Genomic DNA, 18422 nt, shown 5'->3' on the forward strand with positions numbered 1-18422 from the left:
TTACTAAACCGTCAACACTTGCGAATCGGTAAACAATTCAATAGTAGGGATAAGTAGAAACATAAGTGTATTTAATTTTTAAAAGTTGAGTTTACAATAATTGTAAACTCAACTTTTAAAAATTAAATACACTTATGTTTTTACTTATCCCCACAATTATTGCCAAACGATCTTAGATTAATGAAAAACATTTTCGTGTTTAACTTGTTTCAGAGGCGTGTGTCGGGTGACATAAATTTTATCAGAAACTGGAGCGACTACAAAAATGGTTTTGGATCTTTGGCTGGAGACTATTGGCTGGGAAATGACTGGATCTCAAACCTCACACAAAACGTACTTTTGAATTTCAGTTTTAACTTAATTAAAAGTATGTCTTCTGCAACTAGCATGCTACGAACATAATTTATAAAAATGTAGTGTTAGGTAACATTTATCCGTGTAAGATTCTTTTATTAATTACTATTGTCGTAATGTCTTATCTTCACTGCCAAATATGACAAACTTTCTCGGCTTTGCTTTCACCCCTACCATCTATCACACAGCTTTCACTAAATTGTATAATTGACCAAACGCTGAGATATTGGGCAAGGGAGGGATATGTAGTGTTATTTAAAAGTGAATTAATACAAACATTTACATTTCCCTATACTCAAAGGTGTACCTAAACCATGAAGTAAATTTATTATTTTGGCCTAGCCGTCCAATAGGATGGATACAATTAAGTTTATCATTTTCTGTGAAATACAGCATATAACAAATATAATGTTCTGTTATTAATTTCACTATTGACAAATTACTTAAAGTCTAATGTTTCGTCACACACACGTTCATAAAAAGAATATCTTTATGTTAATATTGATTATTGAAGATGTAAATATATTTGATTACCTACGGACGAAAAAAGAATACTTAGCATTAAAAGCCCAGAGCTTATTTAAGATTTTTTATACAAAAACGTATTCACGCACATGTTGACGCATTCACAATATCATTAGAATAGATACAATTGTTTCATAGCTATACTAAATCATTATCAGTGGTATCAATTACGCTTTATGCAGTGCACAATTATACATTATATATATATATATATATATATATATATATATATATATATATATATATATATATATATATATATATATATATATATATATTTATTTATTTATTTATATATATATATTTATATATATATTATTTTTTTTCAATTTACAGGGCTACAGTGAACTGAGGTTTGACATGAAATATAAAGGTAAATCCTACTACATGGTGTACAGTAATGTGACGGTGGGAAATGAAGCAAATTTGTATAAGATAATGTTTACATACAAGACAGGCAACGCTGCAGATGACTTTACTTGGCACAATGGAATGGCTTTTACCACTGTAGATAGGGACAATGATGTAAACTCTTATAACTGTGCTGAGAAATGGAAAGGCGGCTGGTGGTATGGCAGAGATTGCTATCGTGTGAACGTAAACGGTGTATGGGCAAGTAAAACTTTTGGTGAAGGGATTATCTGGTACAGTATATCAACATATGATAATTCACTTGAGCACCTTGAGATGAAACTACGACGGCCGTGATTATTAAAATATAACACGAATAATAATATATTTTGCCGATTTTTACACATACAGCTTTACATTTATGAAGACATACATTTTTATACAATAAAAACTATTTCTTAGTGTTTGTATTGAAATTTAAATTGCGATTAAACAAACAACAAAACCGCATCCCTTAAAAATTAACGTTCAGTCCACTGCTGAATTAAATTTCTGTTGACTAGATGCTTGTTTCTGCAGAGATCTGTTGTGTTTCACATCAAAATCAGATAAAATTGCAAAAAAATTTCAAAATGTAAATAAGCCTATACGTACAGTTGTTCTACTTTTATTTGAGAACTGTTATGTTTTACCAGTTTTACGTTAATAAGTAGGAAAGGAGAGTAACACAATTATCTAGTTGAGCCAAATTCTTGCTTAATGCAAACATATTGTCAAGACTAAAAGTAATGCAGTTAATAAGATTTGATTGTTTATTAGAAAATAGACAATAATAATTTTTAAATAGTTGTTTAATTTTTAATAGTTGTTAGAAAGTATTGATTTTTAAAATGGTAATGAACATTTCCGAAATTATCAAAGAGAGGATCAATTATTTATACCACAGGTTCCCACAGTTTTTGGATGGGGATCCTCCATTTAAAATATTAAATAACTGTGACGCCGACACAATAAAATGAATAATTTTACACAACTTTTTTTGACTCTGCAAAAATAAAGTACTACTTGCAGTTACCCGCAATAGTTCAAAAGTTTACAAGAGCCTGAATATCCAATCTAATCCTGATAATTGAAGTTTCGACTATATAAATAAAGAAAAGATAATAAATTACAATTTTTGGTTAATGAAAATTGTTTAAAAGTTTATCAAAACGCACATATCGCATCAACTACGTATCTTTCAATCTATGTTTATCAAACTAATGATGTACTAAGGTTATCATGTTCACAATCAAGCACACACACACAAAAAAACACAGAAACATACAGACAAACAAAGAGAAAGTAAACATCAAATTGAAATTACACATGTTCCCAAATCAGGGTGTAAACTTTGATTCCATTTTTGCACGATTACACAAACTACTATACTCAGTGTACAAGAGCGGAAAAATAATTTTAAAAAAGTTATATAAAAACGGTAACTTTTATTTTAAATTTTAGTTAATATTGATGTAACTTTATGATTGAACATTATGTAATATACAAGCCCTAAAGTCGGAGGTACCATATGTATTTAAGCTATATACCAAAACTTTCTAACAAAAAATCGATGCAGTTTGAAAAGCAGGTCAAAATGTTAGTGTGTTAAGATCAAAGCGACAGCTCGGTAGGATGATAGATAACAAATACGAAAGTCTCGAATTCAGTTCCTGGACCCTCTTGTGTTAGCTTGGAAACGCTATTCATCTAGTAGAGAAAACTCCGTTGGAGCACTTTCAAAAAGACAAGCTAAATAGGAATAAACGGGACAGATGGCTCACAACATGTTGGCACGTAATAACGAGATAACTTAGATGTTGGATGTTTTATTTGATCGCCACTAACAATATATTTTAAAACAAAGAAAAACTAGATTCAGATATTTAAATCATTTGGTATTGCTAATCAAAGGCGTCCGAATTGTATAATAACTCGCGATAAAGTATTAGAACACCCGATGTTAGCACAACGTACCAAATGTGTATGATTGATCAACTGGGGTGGGCATTGATATGTTTAATATATAAGTGATTGTGAGAATCAGTTTAAGTGTATAAACATCGATGCAACAAAAATGCATATGATATTATACATCTTTTCATTTTTCATATACCATAAACAACATAGGATATGCATCTTTTACTGGTTAACCAACTTTGGTGAAAGCCCCACTATGGACTAAGAACTCAGGACCTTATCCGCCTAACAGCTAACTTCATTGTCCTAAAATCAGGTTCATATTCGAGCATCTATCTCACGACATATAGGGTTAGTAGGCTAATATATAATTGTGTTATACATTTGATAAAAAAATATTCATCTCGACTCCTTACAACTTTTAGAGGACATAACACTTTTAAGAAAATAAAATGTTGTCATTTATTTTTAGTCTGCCTTTAGATTTTTAGTTTTTATTTTCTGGTTGTTTTTTTTTAATGGATTCAGAATTAAAAAAAAATAATAATAAAAATGTCGGTTTTACTTCTTAGAAAATAATTATATCAAAACTAAAAACTTGTTTTAGGCAACTGTTTTATCAGTAGACCTTACATATCTCGTAACATCCCATAATCTACCACCACTCCCAACATTCCTTTGAGGCATCATTGAGTGTAAAACCTCTTCCATGTAAATAATCCTTGAAATCTAATATAATTTATTTATCTAATATTAGTAGAACAGAATTAATTAGCAATGTTAAAAACAAAAATTGATAGTGTATCGGATACTTCTTCTACTCAGAGACAAATTTAAAAATGGGGTAATCGATACCAATTCTCAATCCTAAACAAAATGTGTTTTAATTTATACTCTAAGTGTTAAAGGTAAATAGCTAATCGCCGTGATAACTTAAAATATACAGTAAGTTCAGTATATAATGTATACCATTATAATGTAATACTAGCAGGAATTATATAATTCAACCAGTAGGAAGGTCTGCGCCACTTCACCATCTGGAATAAAATGCGTCAAATAACAATATTTCTACTGACATCTGAACAAAGTCACAAGCAAGATGAGCACTTAATAAAAATACAGTAGCTAGCAACAGCAAAAGTAAACATGCTAATAGTTAAGTCTGGCGAACTCTTGTCTTGAAAGGGTTTGCAGCCGGCAAGTAAACTTAATGAGCAGGTCCGATGGCTACGGGTCAACTCAATGCCCGCAATTTACTGTAATAAAATTATAAGTTACTAAAAACACTAAGAAAACTATCAGAGTAAGTTAAATGTGCATTTATTAGGTTCAACATACACTTCGTAATAATAGTATATAAATTACATGAATTTCAAAACGGTTATAGTGCATAATAGTGAATTAAATAAAATAAATATCCACGAGCACGTAGCAGTAGTCCCATTGTAAGAGCAGGCTATATGTGCATTTGTTAGAAGTAACAAATACTTGGCAATATTGGTATATGAATTACATTGGGTACAAAATAGTTACAGTTAAAGTAACTAAAAATACAATGAGTAAAATACAAAACCAAGAGCACGAGGGAGTAGGACCGACGGCCCTCAACTCCACGTGCCAGTAAGAAGAGAAAATAGTTTGGTTTTATCCCTTTTTATGTATTCATACTGTGGTGTGTCACCTGGACAATCTAGCCACTATAGAAAAAGTTGGTAAGGGGGAGGGTAGCTGGGAGATGGTAAACAAGATGGCGGTACTTTTTTTTACAATGGCACGCAGTTTAATAAGATAAACAAAAAATATCCATATTAGATGGAAAGGATCTGTGTAAAATACATCCCAAATTTAAAATACTTCGAACGGACACTTGGGCGAGCGAATCTGTCCCGGTCTTAAATAGGGAGTCGGTGTGGCCAGATAGTATAGCGCATGACTGCTAACTAAATGTCTGGAGTTCGAATCCTGGAATCAAGTCCGTAGAAAATCAATGAGTCTCTCTTCGGCGTGGTAGGGTCGGTTAAGCTCATGGTTGCTGAACTGATAAGTCCCGAGTTAGATCCTCGGGGCAGATAAGGCTCGATATGAAAGAAAATCCAAATAGAAAAGCAGTCTGAAATCGGAGTCAACAGCCTAAATGAGGCAAAACGAGTTGACATGTATACTTAATTGTGTTGGAGGGGAACCCCTTTCAATACCAAATTTAAGAAAGTAGAAGAAGAAGACGAATGAGTCTCTCCAATTCTAATCCGCACTTTCATGATAGTGAAATAAACCATCCGCTACATTCTACAATATCAGAAATCACCGAAGATCAACCAAGAAGACACAGCCAATCAAACGTCGCTGAGCTCTTTACTTCCAGAAATATTCGAAAAGACACGATTGCAGAATACTATTAACTAATGAAAAAAGTGCGAAGTTAACATATCGATCAACAGTAGCTTACACTCTAATTTATTTTGTGGACTAATTTACCTCATGCAGACCGATTCCTCCTGGATAGTATGTAAACGGTGTTTATTCTACATGATCAGGTATGCCGCTTTTCATTTATATCTTAAAACTCCGATTTTGAGAATCATTTTCCTCATTTTCAGGATTAAAAAAAAGTCATTTTAAAATTTCCGGGTTTTTTTAAGTTTTAAAAAAAAATTGCCAAGACTATCAAATTTTGCTAATCTAGATATCGTTCAGATAAAAACTTTTTAGCCATTCGCGCCGTAAGATGTAAATAAAAGTCCATGTCACGAATTAAATCATCGATACATTTCTCGAATTATAGACTTCTAAGTTCTTGAATGTTAAGCTATGAGTTTAAATTCTAAAACCTGAAGTACTTAACAAAATAATAACTTCACAATTGGTTTCTAATTAAACGAGGAATAAACCACACGAATGTCCATTTTTCCAAAGACAAACAAAATCCCACATAGGATAATATACAATTATCAGCTTTTGCAGGTTTTTGAGAAATCAGAAATAGAGAAAAATACCGGTCCCAGACATCGGAGGTCACTCAAAAATTAAGTTATCTAAGTAGGCCTATACGATATTGTACTTGTTTTTTTTGTAATTAAAATATATTACAACAACATGTTATGTGTGTGAGTGCATTAGTTTGTTTTGAAAATCTCTGTTTTATTTTATATTTACCGTAAAACTTCCTATCCTCAAGCCGGTCAGAATATAAAACGTGAAAGCTTTTTATGTGTAGAGGTTTCTCGTGCTATGTTTATTTTTACAAGCTTTTATTTAACTCACTTCCTCTGTCTGTCGTCAGTCGTCAGTCTAGACGGAAACGCAGGAGTGAAAATTCGGACAGTTCTACTTGACCGACACGAATCACAGTTGGCACGTGGGTCAAGACATGAAGACAATGCAATCTGAAACTAAATTTGACTTAATTGGATGCCTAATTGATTTTTTATGAATTAATTAAAATTTGGACCGAATTAGTAGGCATGTCTAGCCAACCACACCACACGCGTCATCAATAGCTGCGCCATCACGACCACGTAATGGCTGCGTTAAAAACCATTGCGCGCCTACTGAACGTGATATTCAGTAGGCGCGCAATGGTTTTTAGTCATGTAACTCTATTGTAGATAAAACATGTAAAGTACTGAAAAAAAAATTCATAAAAAACGTTTTAATAACAAGCTTTTATGTAATGATGCACTAAAAAGTAGAAAATAAATTATAGACTACTATTGAAATAACTATAAAGAAAAGCGTGGGTGTCTTCCTTAACATTAGTAAAGGTATCTAATAGATACTTAAGTGACCCACGCTTTTCTTTATAGTTATTTCAATAGTAGTCTATAATTTATTTTCTACTTTTTAGTGCATCATTACATAAAAGCTTGTTATTAAAACGTTTTTTATGAATTTTTTTTTTATTTTTTTATTTTTATTTTAAATACGTTTCCATTTTATATTATGTCATGCTTTAGTATGTATTTAAAAAAAATAGTAATTAAGAGAATAGCTTTTAATTTGTTTAGTACAAATCTATTAAAAGGTGCTTATGGGCACCCCTATGTAACTATTTAAAAAAGGGAAATAAGTCATGGAAGTGTTTTAAACTTTTGTCTATCTTTCACACTACAGCTCTTGTATAGTTATTTTACGCAATATCATGGGTTAACTACTGTATAACATCACTAGTGTAGTAGATCTATTTGTTATTTACAAAAACGATAGGGGAGGGACGGTCTGGCTTTTTATGACGATGTGGTGGGGGGGGGGGGGGGGTAACAATCGTAAAAAAAAGCGTGACATCATTTACGGATGACCCCAAAACAAAAATAAGTAAACGTACATACAACGGAAGTTTTTAAAAATTATATCATTTTTTTATTTTTGTAGAATATACCTACATGATAATACAGAATAGTAGTTCTACCAATACAAATAAATTAACATTTTACATTGTAAAATTGCAATGGATTGTGGTCCCCTAACCAAAGCAATAAAGAAGCAAAAGTCGTCTAAATATCTAATGGTCTTTTTTCAAAACATTTTGCCGACAAAACAACCATCAAGTCAAAAATGCAAGACATTTTTTTTAACTATAAAAAAAATGATTATGGTCGGCTGTGGGCCCTCTAAATGGCGTTAGCAGTCCAGCACTCTGCCGCTACGCCACTCAGTCAGTCCCATACACTAGAAGGTGGACTCGATTATTTTAGGACAGAGCAGGCTTAGTAGACCAACAGAGACATATCTCGTGGCGAGCCCACGGGATGTCTGTAGACTTAGACTAGAATTTACCGTTAGGGACAAATAGGGTAGTCACATTAAGGACCTCGTATTTTCGTATTCTGCTTATTGTGTTAGAAGTTGTGGCGGTATTAATGATAGTTGTTGTATTTTTTTATCGTATCAGATACGTGTAGAAAAAGTAGCTAATTGTGTTTAATCATTATTTGTTCTTGTTTACGAATTCCGAAATGGGAAGGGGACGTAACAATATATAATATTACATAAATTTTATTTTATTGTTTATATCCCTTTAATAAGGGAAGCAACTCAACTACATTTGTATCAAATGAAAAAATAATAATTTTGTGTTTAAATGTTTTTATGCTATTCACCAGTCTATTATCAGCGCTACACTCAGGTATCCGCCATATTTTAAGTCAAGAGAAACTGCCTAAATCCACAACGAGGACACCAAATTAGAAGACACAGCTACCGACAGCCATATTGCTAGGCTACCAATACAAGATTTAAAAAAAATGTTAACAGATTATTTGAGAGATTATATATTTAGTCAACATCACAATAAACACATTTGCTTTGTATTAAAGCAAACAACAACCAAGCTTTACCAAATATGGTAGTTCAAGATGCAGATGAAGTAGAGTTCACCTGTATCCGTGACATGGGTAAGCACTATGTCATGTCTCATTTACTTTCCTTAACTAAGGCAGGTACAAAATAAAGCTGGGTGGGCTCAGTGTTATTCACAGGACAGAATCTGAACGAGAGCGATCAATTGAACTAATGGCGAATAATTATCCACCATATATATTTTCCTCTAAAGTTAAGATAATCTCTCTACATCACTGCTGAGACAATGACAAGACCATAAGCCATGGACCTAGGCCATGAGGCCAGTGTGTACCTATAGACGCGGTCACGACAGCCAATGTAATATGATCAATTCCTCGGTCTAACCACACAGTAACAATGGTGGACTCTAGTTATAATTAGAGTTTTTTCCAGGCATCGATTCCCCCTCCACCTCCTATGGAGCACTTCCACCGCATGCCGCGGACGAAATAGAAAAACAAAGTATAAATTATGTTCGTTTTTAAATGTGCACCCCCCACCCCCACACCGAAGAGAAAACCTGGTCTTAATGAAACACATTAAACTTCCAATGATCCGATGACTGCATATAATTAAGTCTTTGTGTGGGTTTTTTTTAAAATTCATAAACCAGAAAACTGGTGTGTACACTATTAGATGTTAAAACGTAAATAGCACATTTGAAAATGTATAACAACATTAGAATATAAAATTTAGCCCTACCACTAACCAAAAGAAGAAAACCCTCTTTAAAAATGATGAATCTGTAAGTAATACTCAACCTTATTATAGTAATATATAGTCAATACATTATCACGGTTACTGGTACTTACCCTCTGCTTAATTTATCTACATACACTGCATCGTGGTTGATAAGGATTATAATGGATATGGGATAAAAACGTGCGAATTCGTTACACTAGATTTCAACACATGAGATATAAGCTAATTAATATAATATATTCACAACGTTTACTTCATTGAGTGGTTACATTTTGTGATGCACGGGTGCGCTGAGATCTTTACAAGGGAAACAACTCTATTAAATACGACTTGGAAAATTTGTTGTATCATCGTTTATTTAAAGTTGGGTCTCATGTAAACTATCTAGTAGATATATTTAGGATTTGCGTAAATAACGCAATGACGTAGAGAATGAATTATAAGTTTAAGTTTAAATAAAATAAATGCACTATGGATTTTGGGACAACGTGGCCTAGCGATAGAGAGCTAGGATTTAAACCCGAAAGTTCGAATCCGAGTTCAAGTCTGTAAAACGTTACTGAGACAGTTTATCTATGTTGAGTTCCTAACACACGTTAGGATAAGTAAAGGCCGAGATCCCTGAAACTGATGAACTCTACCTCACCTGCCCAATGTGTCTTGGGAACTTATGAGAAAATATGATAATGATGATGATGATGCAAATGTTAGGTAATTTTTTATTTTCTTATTAAATTGGGCACGAAGAGAAAAAAATCACACTTCTTCGACATTAAAAATATGTTATATCAGTTTACACTGATTTTATTAAATTGAAATACGGAATGAAAAATTGAAAAATGTTCGTCCTTCTGAACACATGCCGATACTGATGACTTGCACTTTCGATACAACCTCAGAAAACAATGAAGCTTACTCAGCTGGACATTGTATACACGTTTAGAAGTTCCAATATAAAAATTGAGCTTATATGTTATTATTTTAGTAAAATCTTTTGTATTTGTTTCTTGGATTGTTCCTGTAGACTTAACAAGTGATTTGATGAACCAGGGACCATGACTATATTTATCAAGTGATTTAATCAGAAAGGAACTTCGACTAGACTCCACAAGTAATTTGATTAACAAGAAACCATGACTAGTTTCAACAAATAATTTAATCAGCAAGGAACTTTGATTAGACTCAATAATTAGCTAATTTGATCCACAAGGAACTATACATTTATTTTAGTCGATCATATGTTCTGTTGTCTTCACATGTATGATTGTTTGTTTTGATAAGGACAATCTTAAATTATACATAACTAACTTGAAACATAATAGCTCTAAGGATATGACAAGACTAGAGTTTAGAATATATTGACTGTTGCGAATATTGATAGTGTTAGACTTAGGGTTAGGATAAGAAATATGATAAGGAATTTACTTTAAATATGCTAATACAATACTAAAAGGTTTGTGTTAAAATGCACCTAGAATGTAAAAAATACAAAGCAAAGTGTAGGTCAATGCCTACAGGGTTTAATGGCTCAGGATTCATTGATCTTAGGGATCAACTTCCTCATGTAGAGTTCACCGATCTCGTCTCTTACTCATGCTCTAAAGTGGCATCATCTGGTAGAGCTTGCATGTATTTTTATGTGACACAAACGGCATTGTGAATAAATATTTCCATTTTGTTTTCCTAAAGTGGCTAAATCACGTCAACATTTTTTTAACTATAGCTGAAACAAAATATACCAATCAGCCTAATCTTCCAACAATATTATTCTTCTAATATTGTTGATAAATAACCTTTAAACATTTTCTAGTCTGGGTGTGAATCCTAAAAAATATAAAATTTTACTTGCACAAAACAATATGCTCTCTGCCAGCACGTACTTCATCTGGGCCTGGTCTCATTTCTTAAAAAATCAACAAAACTTATAACGAAAAGAAAAATGTGTTTGGAGGTGAACATAATTCATTTTACAGTATGGGAAATATAAAAAAAAAATTTACCCCACGTTTAAAAAATGTCTTTGAAAAAACCTACTGTAAACAACAACCACAAGCTGAGAATTGCTTACTGTAGAATATTTTGCACCAGTAAGTTATTTTCATCTAACGATGTAAACAGGTTTGAAGTTTGTATTATAACCCGCAAGCTTTAAACCCTGATTTTCTACAAAATGTTTTTTTTTGCCTTTGCTAAATCAATTTACGTTTTAAAGTTCTTTTCTACGTGATTTGTTTCCCATTTTATCTCGACGAAAGCTGTTTAAGCGCACTATTGTCACATAAATCTCCAACTACATGCAGAATTTTATTTTTTAAATTAGTTTTTTACATTTTTTGTGTAAGCGAAACATTTGAGTTTTGGCAAAGAACGGAGTGGTAAAAAAAGTTAAAAAGTCTATGTGAAGAAAATTATACATCTAAAAGTGTACCAGGGTTTGGCTCTTTGGGGGGGTAAATATTTTAGGAAAGAATTTGGAAGTTAAAAATAAATCCAATTTACCCCTTTTAGTTTACTGACGTCAGAAGGATAGTGTTGAAAAAATAAAGAAGAAAACAAAATGACTATAAAACCAGCCCACGTTTTCAAATCGTTAGTTGAGATTGCAGTCGTCAAAGTGAAGTTGGCTTTTAAAACAAAATATTCTGTTTATTTATTTATTTAGAATAATTGGACATTGCTACCACAATGATTTTCCCTGCGTTGTACATGTTCATCGCTGTGAATATTATTTCTAGTACAGGTAAGATTTGAATGCTAATTTTTTTTTTATTTAACAGTAATAAAGGTAATTATCAATTACATTCTTGAGTTCACAAGATTCAAATATGTGAAAACAAACATCTCTGAATCTAGAAAACAAAAAACATTTTTCTAAAATGTAAATCGTCATATTTACTTTGTGGCATACAAAGTATTGAGAACGTGCAATAAATAAATAAATAAATTGACACTTTAGCATCTCACTAAGTCAGAAAAATACAGTTGTTTTTTAATTTTGTCTGTTTGTCGGTGTATCTGATGTAAACACGATAACTTGAGTACCGCTTCAAATTTGTTAACAAATTTCATATATAAGAATTATATCATATTTTTGTAGTTTTGGATCAAAGTTTGATAGTTTTCCGGAACCGAATGTTGCACTTACTACACTTCAGATTTCTTAAGTACCCTTCAAATTGTGTACGATTTAAAAGAAAACGGATGCAGAACTTTATTCTGTTTCCATGTAAACACTATAACTTGAGTACCGTATCAGTTAGGTAGATGAATATTCATATATAAGTATAAAATCGTACACTTGAAGCTCTAACAATTTTTAAGTAAACTCCAATGACTGGAAGTTTTACTTGCATCGATTTCTGTTTAAAAAATATCGATAACTTGATTACAATTTCAGCTTATTAGCAAAATTGAAAAATTAGATTAACGATCCTTTTGGTCTTGATGCTATAAACTCTTAAATGATTTCAGGTGAACAGAAGTATTACTTTACGCTATTTCCTTACCGATTTATCGAAAATCTTTCACAAAAGTCGATAATCGATGACACAGCATCGTGAGTTTGGCTGAATTAGATGTATAATCAACTTTAAAAGAGTTAAGCTGTGTTTCCTCTATAAAAGCTCAAAATCTTGGCTCTGTTATACACACGTAATTTGTGTTTATTTTCGAGCGCATTTTTTTCTATTAGATTCCATTCTGTGTTCAAAATGTAATTTACAAGAAAGTTTAGGGGAAATCACCACGCCCGGTTTATTAATTCGCATTTCTGTTCGGACCTTTTGAATAAAATAATTGTTGAGATGTTGCACTTAAATATAAACACATCTAATTTTAAAATTAATTTAAAATTCTCAGGAGGCTCCATTTCATAGGGGTAAGCCTCCATTTGGCATACTAATCTAATCGCATTTATAAATTTTTCCCGTCTTTCTCACTACTCAGAGGATTTGGCGCAAGTAAAACATATTCAAGAATACCGATCCTAAACCTCAGTATCTATTTGTCCCTCGTTACATCACATTTTTTTTTGACTTTCCCTTCTCCGAGTATTTCTGGAATGAAGGGGTTTTTTTTAACTTTGCTAAGTCAGCTCTATAAAAAGACCTATCTGGTGATGCTGGATGCTGGTTTCCTGATAGTGTGGTCGATCCATCGCCATCAGTTCTTTTTTTTTTATTATTTGACCATCCGTTGTATTGACCGCCTCCATAGATTTGTATTGCTGACACCATAAGACCAATGTATTAATAATATAATTTTCAGGCTTGCAGAAAGTTGTGTATTTTTATGTGTAAGTGGCAGTATTTCTACGAGTATGTGCTCCACATATAAAGTCCAGACTTTACAGCTGTCTTAAAGCTTATTTTCCGCAACACCAATCAGCTACATGCTATATATTTTGTCTTAAATTTTGCTTTAAAATACTTAAATCATTAACATCACACAAATCCTATAGTTTTTCTTATAAGGTTTAAAAACCAAACAATGCCAACATCCTTATTAATGTATTTTTTTATTTCCAGGTCTAAAAATTGACATGAGCAGAGAATATTTTTACCACGGCAAGGATTTATTTTGTGCACAACTCCAGTGTACAGAAAACATAAGGGAAGACACTCAGATATCAGCTCTTGTCAACATGTCAGTCTATAGGATCAGTGAACCAGAGGGGAAGATTTTAGTGGCGTCTATTTCAGAATCAGATTCACAGCTTCAAGATTATAAAAGGGCTGGAACAAGAGTAGCAGGAAAAATATCGAAAACATCTTCTGAATTGGAAATCTTTTTCTCGAATCATTCAGATTGTAATGTTGGCCTTTTCCTATGTGATATAAATTATGTAAATACAACAGGATCTTTTGATAGAATTGGGAAACATACAGAGAGTATACCAAGAAAATCACGTGACACATTTCTAATGATGAACTTGAAAGCTAAAACTTCTGACTATGTTAAATCTGTTGACACAATGGCCGATTTTCTCAAATCGTTTGAAGACCCAGACAGACTGAAAGGTGCAGACATGACAATGTCATTACAGATGTCACATTCTGGTGGCGATAAGTTCAGCACAGACAAAAATTTTAATCCAAGAGATAACAATTATAAACAGATAAGTTCCTCTACCCTTGATGATAAAATGTTGGATGATAAAATAAAGAATTTAACTCATGATGTAAACGAAACGTTACAGATTATGGAAAACAAACTCAGTTCAAAAATTGATTTGAATAAAAATAGTTTTGCTGTTTTAAATGAATCAGTGCTAACAAAGTTAGTCAACACACAGAACCAAACAGAAGAACTAAGTATCAGATTAAATGAAATGGGAAATAAAATAAAAGAAGAGTATATTAATACAACATTAAATTTGGTAGCCGGTCTCAACAAAACTCTACGCGAATTTAAAGACGATTTCAACCATCTTGCATTGTTTTTAAAATATACAAATCAGGTGAATTACTCTACAGGAAATTTTACATTTTTGTTTATGTGTTTACATAGCTTGCTAGTTTAAACAGTTTTTTTTATTGAAAGAAACAAGTATGCAACTTTGTATTAATTGAGCTTTCATTTAACTTCAAACAATTTAACGTGTTTTAACAGAAAATAATGTAAAAATAAATTATTCCCATTGAAGTATGCAATGGCTTTGTGTGAACTAATATACTACTTTAAACGACTAGTTTTAAAACTAAATATTAATTTCTCAATGTCCAGTGTATCAGGAAAAAAAGCTCAAGTCTACCAGAACAAATGATAGTCCAACTAAATGAAAACAAACTCGCCTTGTGTGATACCAAAACAGACGGTGGAGGATGGATTGTTATACAGGTAATGAAAGCTTTTATCATTTTATAATCTATGTCAACTATAAGCTTTCTGTTCATTTTTTCCTACATTGATTAGTATATTTTATGTTATTTGCCCTAATTTTAAGTCGAATTAATATAAGGTTTAACTATTTCCAAATAAATAACGTTTACAAAGATTGAGTATTACTATTATTCGTTTCTTTCTTCTTACAATTTATCAACATAGGCTCAGTTTCCAAATATGTTGAAAGAAAACGTACCACAACAACATCTGTTTAGCTGTTTTAGGGATTAGGTTTTTAGTAAATTGAAAACATTGTACAAACAGTTAAACAAGTGCTTAAAATAGATAATGACACCTGTATCATTTCTTTTTCTTTTTTCTTTCTTCTTACAATTTATCAACATAGGCTCAGTTTCCAAATATGTTGAAAGAAAACGTACCATAACAACATCTGTTTAGCTGTTTTAGGGATTAGGTTTTTAGTAAATTGAAAATATTGTACAAACAGTTAAACAAGTGCTTAAAATAGATAATGACACCTGTATCATTTCTTTTTAGTTATTTATATAGCAGTTTACTATTATATATTTAAAGAAACTTATTTATTTACTCTTTTAAGTACATAATATTATATAAACTTTTTATGAATAAGTTTTTAAAATCTTTTTAATGTAAGCCAAATTTAATTGACGTGCAATGTAGAGGCGTAGCTAGGGGGCGGGGTGGGGGCGGTCTCTCCTGACTCCAACCCTACGGGAACGCAAGAGGTGTGGAAAACAATTTAAAAGCTGATTTTATGCTGCAGCTTTTAATTATAAACAGTCTAAGTTAAGAAATTTAATGGCTACAAGTCTGTACATAATGATTTATGTGTTTTCTACCTTGATTGTCTAATTGTAAAACATATAAACTTTAGAAGCAGTGATCCACAATAACTGCTTTCCAGCTTTTCCTAGGAAAATCTTAAGAATTTACACGTTACCACATACAAAAGAAACCAATTGTATTAAATCGTATTGTATGATTGATTAACCATAAAAACGAGAATGACTAATCAAGATGGTGCAGGGCGAAGGGGGGGGGGGGGAAGGGGAGGGATGTGCTTTTTTGCTTAATAAAATCGTTAGCATGTATACTGGATTGGTGAGTAGAAAACCTTCAACACTTAAAAAAAGAAATCAATCCTTTTAAAATAGTGGCTGGCGCGCTTTTTAGCCAATGTAAATAGAAAAGATTTACACGGAACGGTGATTAGAAAAACCGTTCAACACTTAGAATACAATCCAATGGTATTAAGCCTAAATGTACAATTTCACTAGCCAGTTTTGTTAAGAAATTACGCAACTAGTTGTTTTTAAATTTCTAACGATTCTCTCAACTTGAAAGTGAGGGTTGTCAGATAGTTTTATTTCATTAAATTACATATTGGCTGGATCACTGTATTGAAGAGAAGCAAGTAACACTTATTCTTATATTGCTATCCGATCAGTAAACTAGAATACTGTAGGAGATGGTGGGCGAAAGGTGATACATTTGCCGAAAATTTAGATATATTGTATATAAATTAGTATTGTTATAACTAGGTTCTATGTACCCCGCAGATAGCAGTGAGAGGGTCCAACACTACGATTTTATTCTGTCTAGCCGTTCACTAGTTCATCCCAATGCACGACGACATCAAATCACACGAATGACTTGATAGAACGACTTTAGTAGACTCTAGTATTTATTCCACCATACTAATACATGAAACGACTTGTACGAAATATATTAAGACTTGTATACATATATGGCATCATCACAAGACTACAAGGATAAAACTACTTTAAACTACTTCCCTGGCAACAACGATCCTATGCTCAAACATCACTTTCTTGCGTACCGCGTCACACTTTCAGTCGTTCAATATAGCCCCGCACAAGCATTCATGCGCACCAATTTTCCTAGTAAAACATACATCATAAAAATTATATTGTGCCGATCATTTTTTGTTGCTTGTTTCATAACCAGTCTTAATACTGCAATTTTCATATAGTTAAGGCAACTAGACAAAAATCGATAAAGAAATGGTACAACACCACGACTGCTAATGATTTGTTACTTTGTTCAACCTAACTAATAATTTTAAACTGTAATACACCATTATCGAATTTGTTCTAAGGGCACGACCAACGGTATACCAAACAAGCTTGCATCTTTTGAAAACTACACTCTAGACCAGTGGTTTTTAATGTGATGGAGATACCGAACCCTACCAGTTTTTAATGCGCCTTCACCAAAAACCTTCTAAAAAATGTTATCGGCCACATTGACAAAAGCTGATTGTGAATCCTATGAGTCGGGTGTGTGCCTTGACCTCTGCCGAAGCTCTGAGACTTACTTACCTAACATCATGGGTTCGATGATTTGCTTTTTTTCTATTCGTTTCGTTTTCCTAAGGAGCATAGTCTTAGGCAACACTTCGTCAACACTTTTTATTTTTATGAAAATAAAATCCTAATAATCCAGACACCACCAGCTCTATTTTAAACGATTTTCTTCATGAACTATAGTTTGTACCTCATTATACCCAAGTATACTATTTGAGCGAGTGCGTCATATAAATCCATAATCTGTTTGTGATATATTCTTGTGTAACGACAGTTGTTAGATTATTTTTTAATTGCTCCCTTTGTAATTATTTTCATAGTTCTGTAATATTTGAGTATGTATTATTATTCTATTTGTATAATTCAACTAATCAATTGTCTTTTATATTTTCTAATATATGTAACTTTTTGTTATTTCCTTTTATATCCGTTGGTTAAGCTTGTCAACACTTACGAATCGGTAAAACAATTCAATAGTAGAGATTAGTAGAAATATAAGTCTATTTTAAAATTTCAATGTTGAGGTTTCAATTGTCAAACGTACTTAGATTAATGTAAAACATATTCGCGTTTTAACTTGTTTCAGAGACGTGTTAAGGGTGACATAAATTTCACCAGAAACTGGAGTGACTACAAAAATGGTTTTGGATCTTTGGATGGAGATTATTGGCTGGGAAATGACTGGATCTCAAACCTCACACAAAACGTAATTTTGAATTTTATTTTTAACTTAATTAAAGTATGTCTTCTACAACTAGCATTCTATAAATAAAACTAATAAACAAGCAGTGTTAAATAACATTATCAGTGTTACATTCCTTAATTGATTTCTGATGTCGTAATGTCTTCTCATCACTGCCAAATATGACAAATATTCTCGACCTGGCTTTTACCGCTACCCAGCTTTTACTAAGTTGTGTAACTGACCAAAACCTGAGAAATTGCACAAGGGAATATCTTGTAGTGCCATTTAAAAGAGTATTAATACAAAAATTCATAATT

At 32.3% G+C, this 18422-nt stretch overlaps 4 protein-coding genes across 5 annotated transcripts in view; all 4 read left to right on the top strand.

Moving 5' to 3' along the window:
• The window catches only part of LOC131955175 (angiopoietin-related protein 7), a 273399-nt gene that overhangs the window by 22382 nt on the left and 232595 nt on the right, over positions 1-18422 (top strand). The window lies entirely within an intron of this gene.
• LOC131955178 (angiopoietin-related protein 7) overlaps positions 1-18422 on the top strand; it is a 61462-nt gene that overhangs the window by 6086 nt on the left and 36954 nt on the right. The gene's annotated exons all lie outside the window — the stretch shown is intronic.
• LOC131955180 (ficolin-1-like) lies at positions 174-1793 on the top strand. The gene is made up of 2 exons (XM_059319190.1): positions 174-333; positions 1216-1793. Exons 1-2 carry the CDS (start codon positions 181-183, stop codon positions 1585-1587), a joined length of 525 nt encoding a protein of 174 aa, XP_059175173.1. The 5' UTR covers positions 174-180; the 3' UTR covers positions 1588-1793.
• The window catches only part of LOC131955176 (angiopoietin-related protein 7-like), a 123213-nt gene continuing 116633 nt past the window's right edge, over positions 11843-18422 (top strand). For both annotated transcript variants that reach the window (XM_059319184.1, XM_059319185.1), the window contains exon 1: positions 11843-11968. In XM_059319184.1, coding sequence (XP_059175167.1) covers positions 11914-11968 — 55 coding nt within the window. In that variant the 5' untranslated portion in view covers positions 11843-11913. The remainder of the gene's footprint in view (positions 11969-18422) is intronic.

The sequence above is a fragment of the Physella acuta genome, unplaced genomic scaffold, assembly GCF_028476545.2.
Source record: "Physella acuta isolate Inbredline_101_S28 unplaced genomic scaffold, ASM2847654v3 ptg001058l, whole genome shotgun sequence".
Lineage (NCBI taxonomy): Eukaryota > Metazoa > Mollusca > Gastropoda > Physidae > Physella > Physella acuta.

Excerpts from the sequence above, each read along its gene's own strand:
- LOC131955180 (XM_059319190.1), top strand. The coding sequence starts at position 181 with ATGAAAAACATTTTCGTGTTTAACTTGTTTCAGAGGCGTGTGTCGGGT. Across the intron at positions 334-1,215 it reads TCTCAAACCTCACACAAAAC|GGCTACAGTGAACTGAGGTT; the intron begins GTACTTTTGAAT and ends TTCAATTTACAG.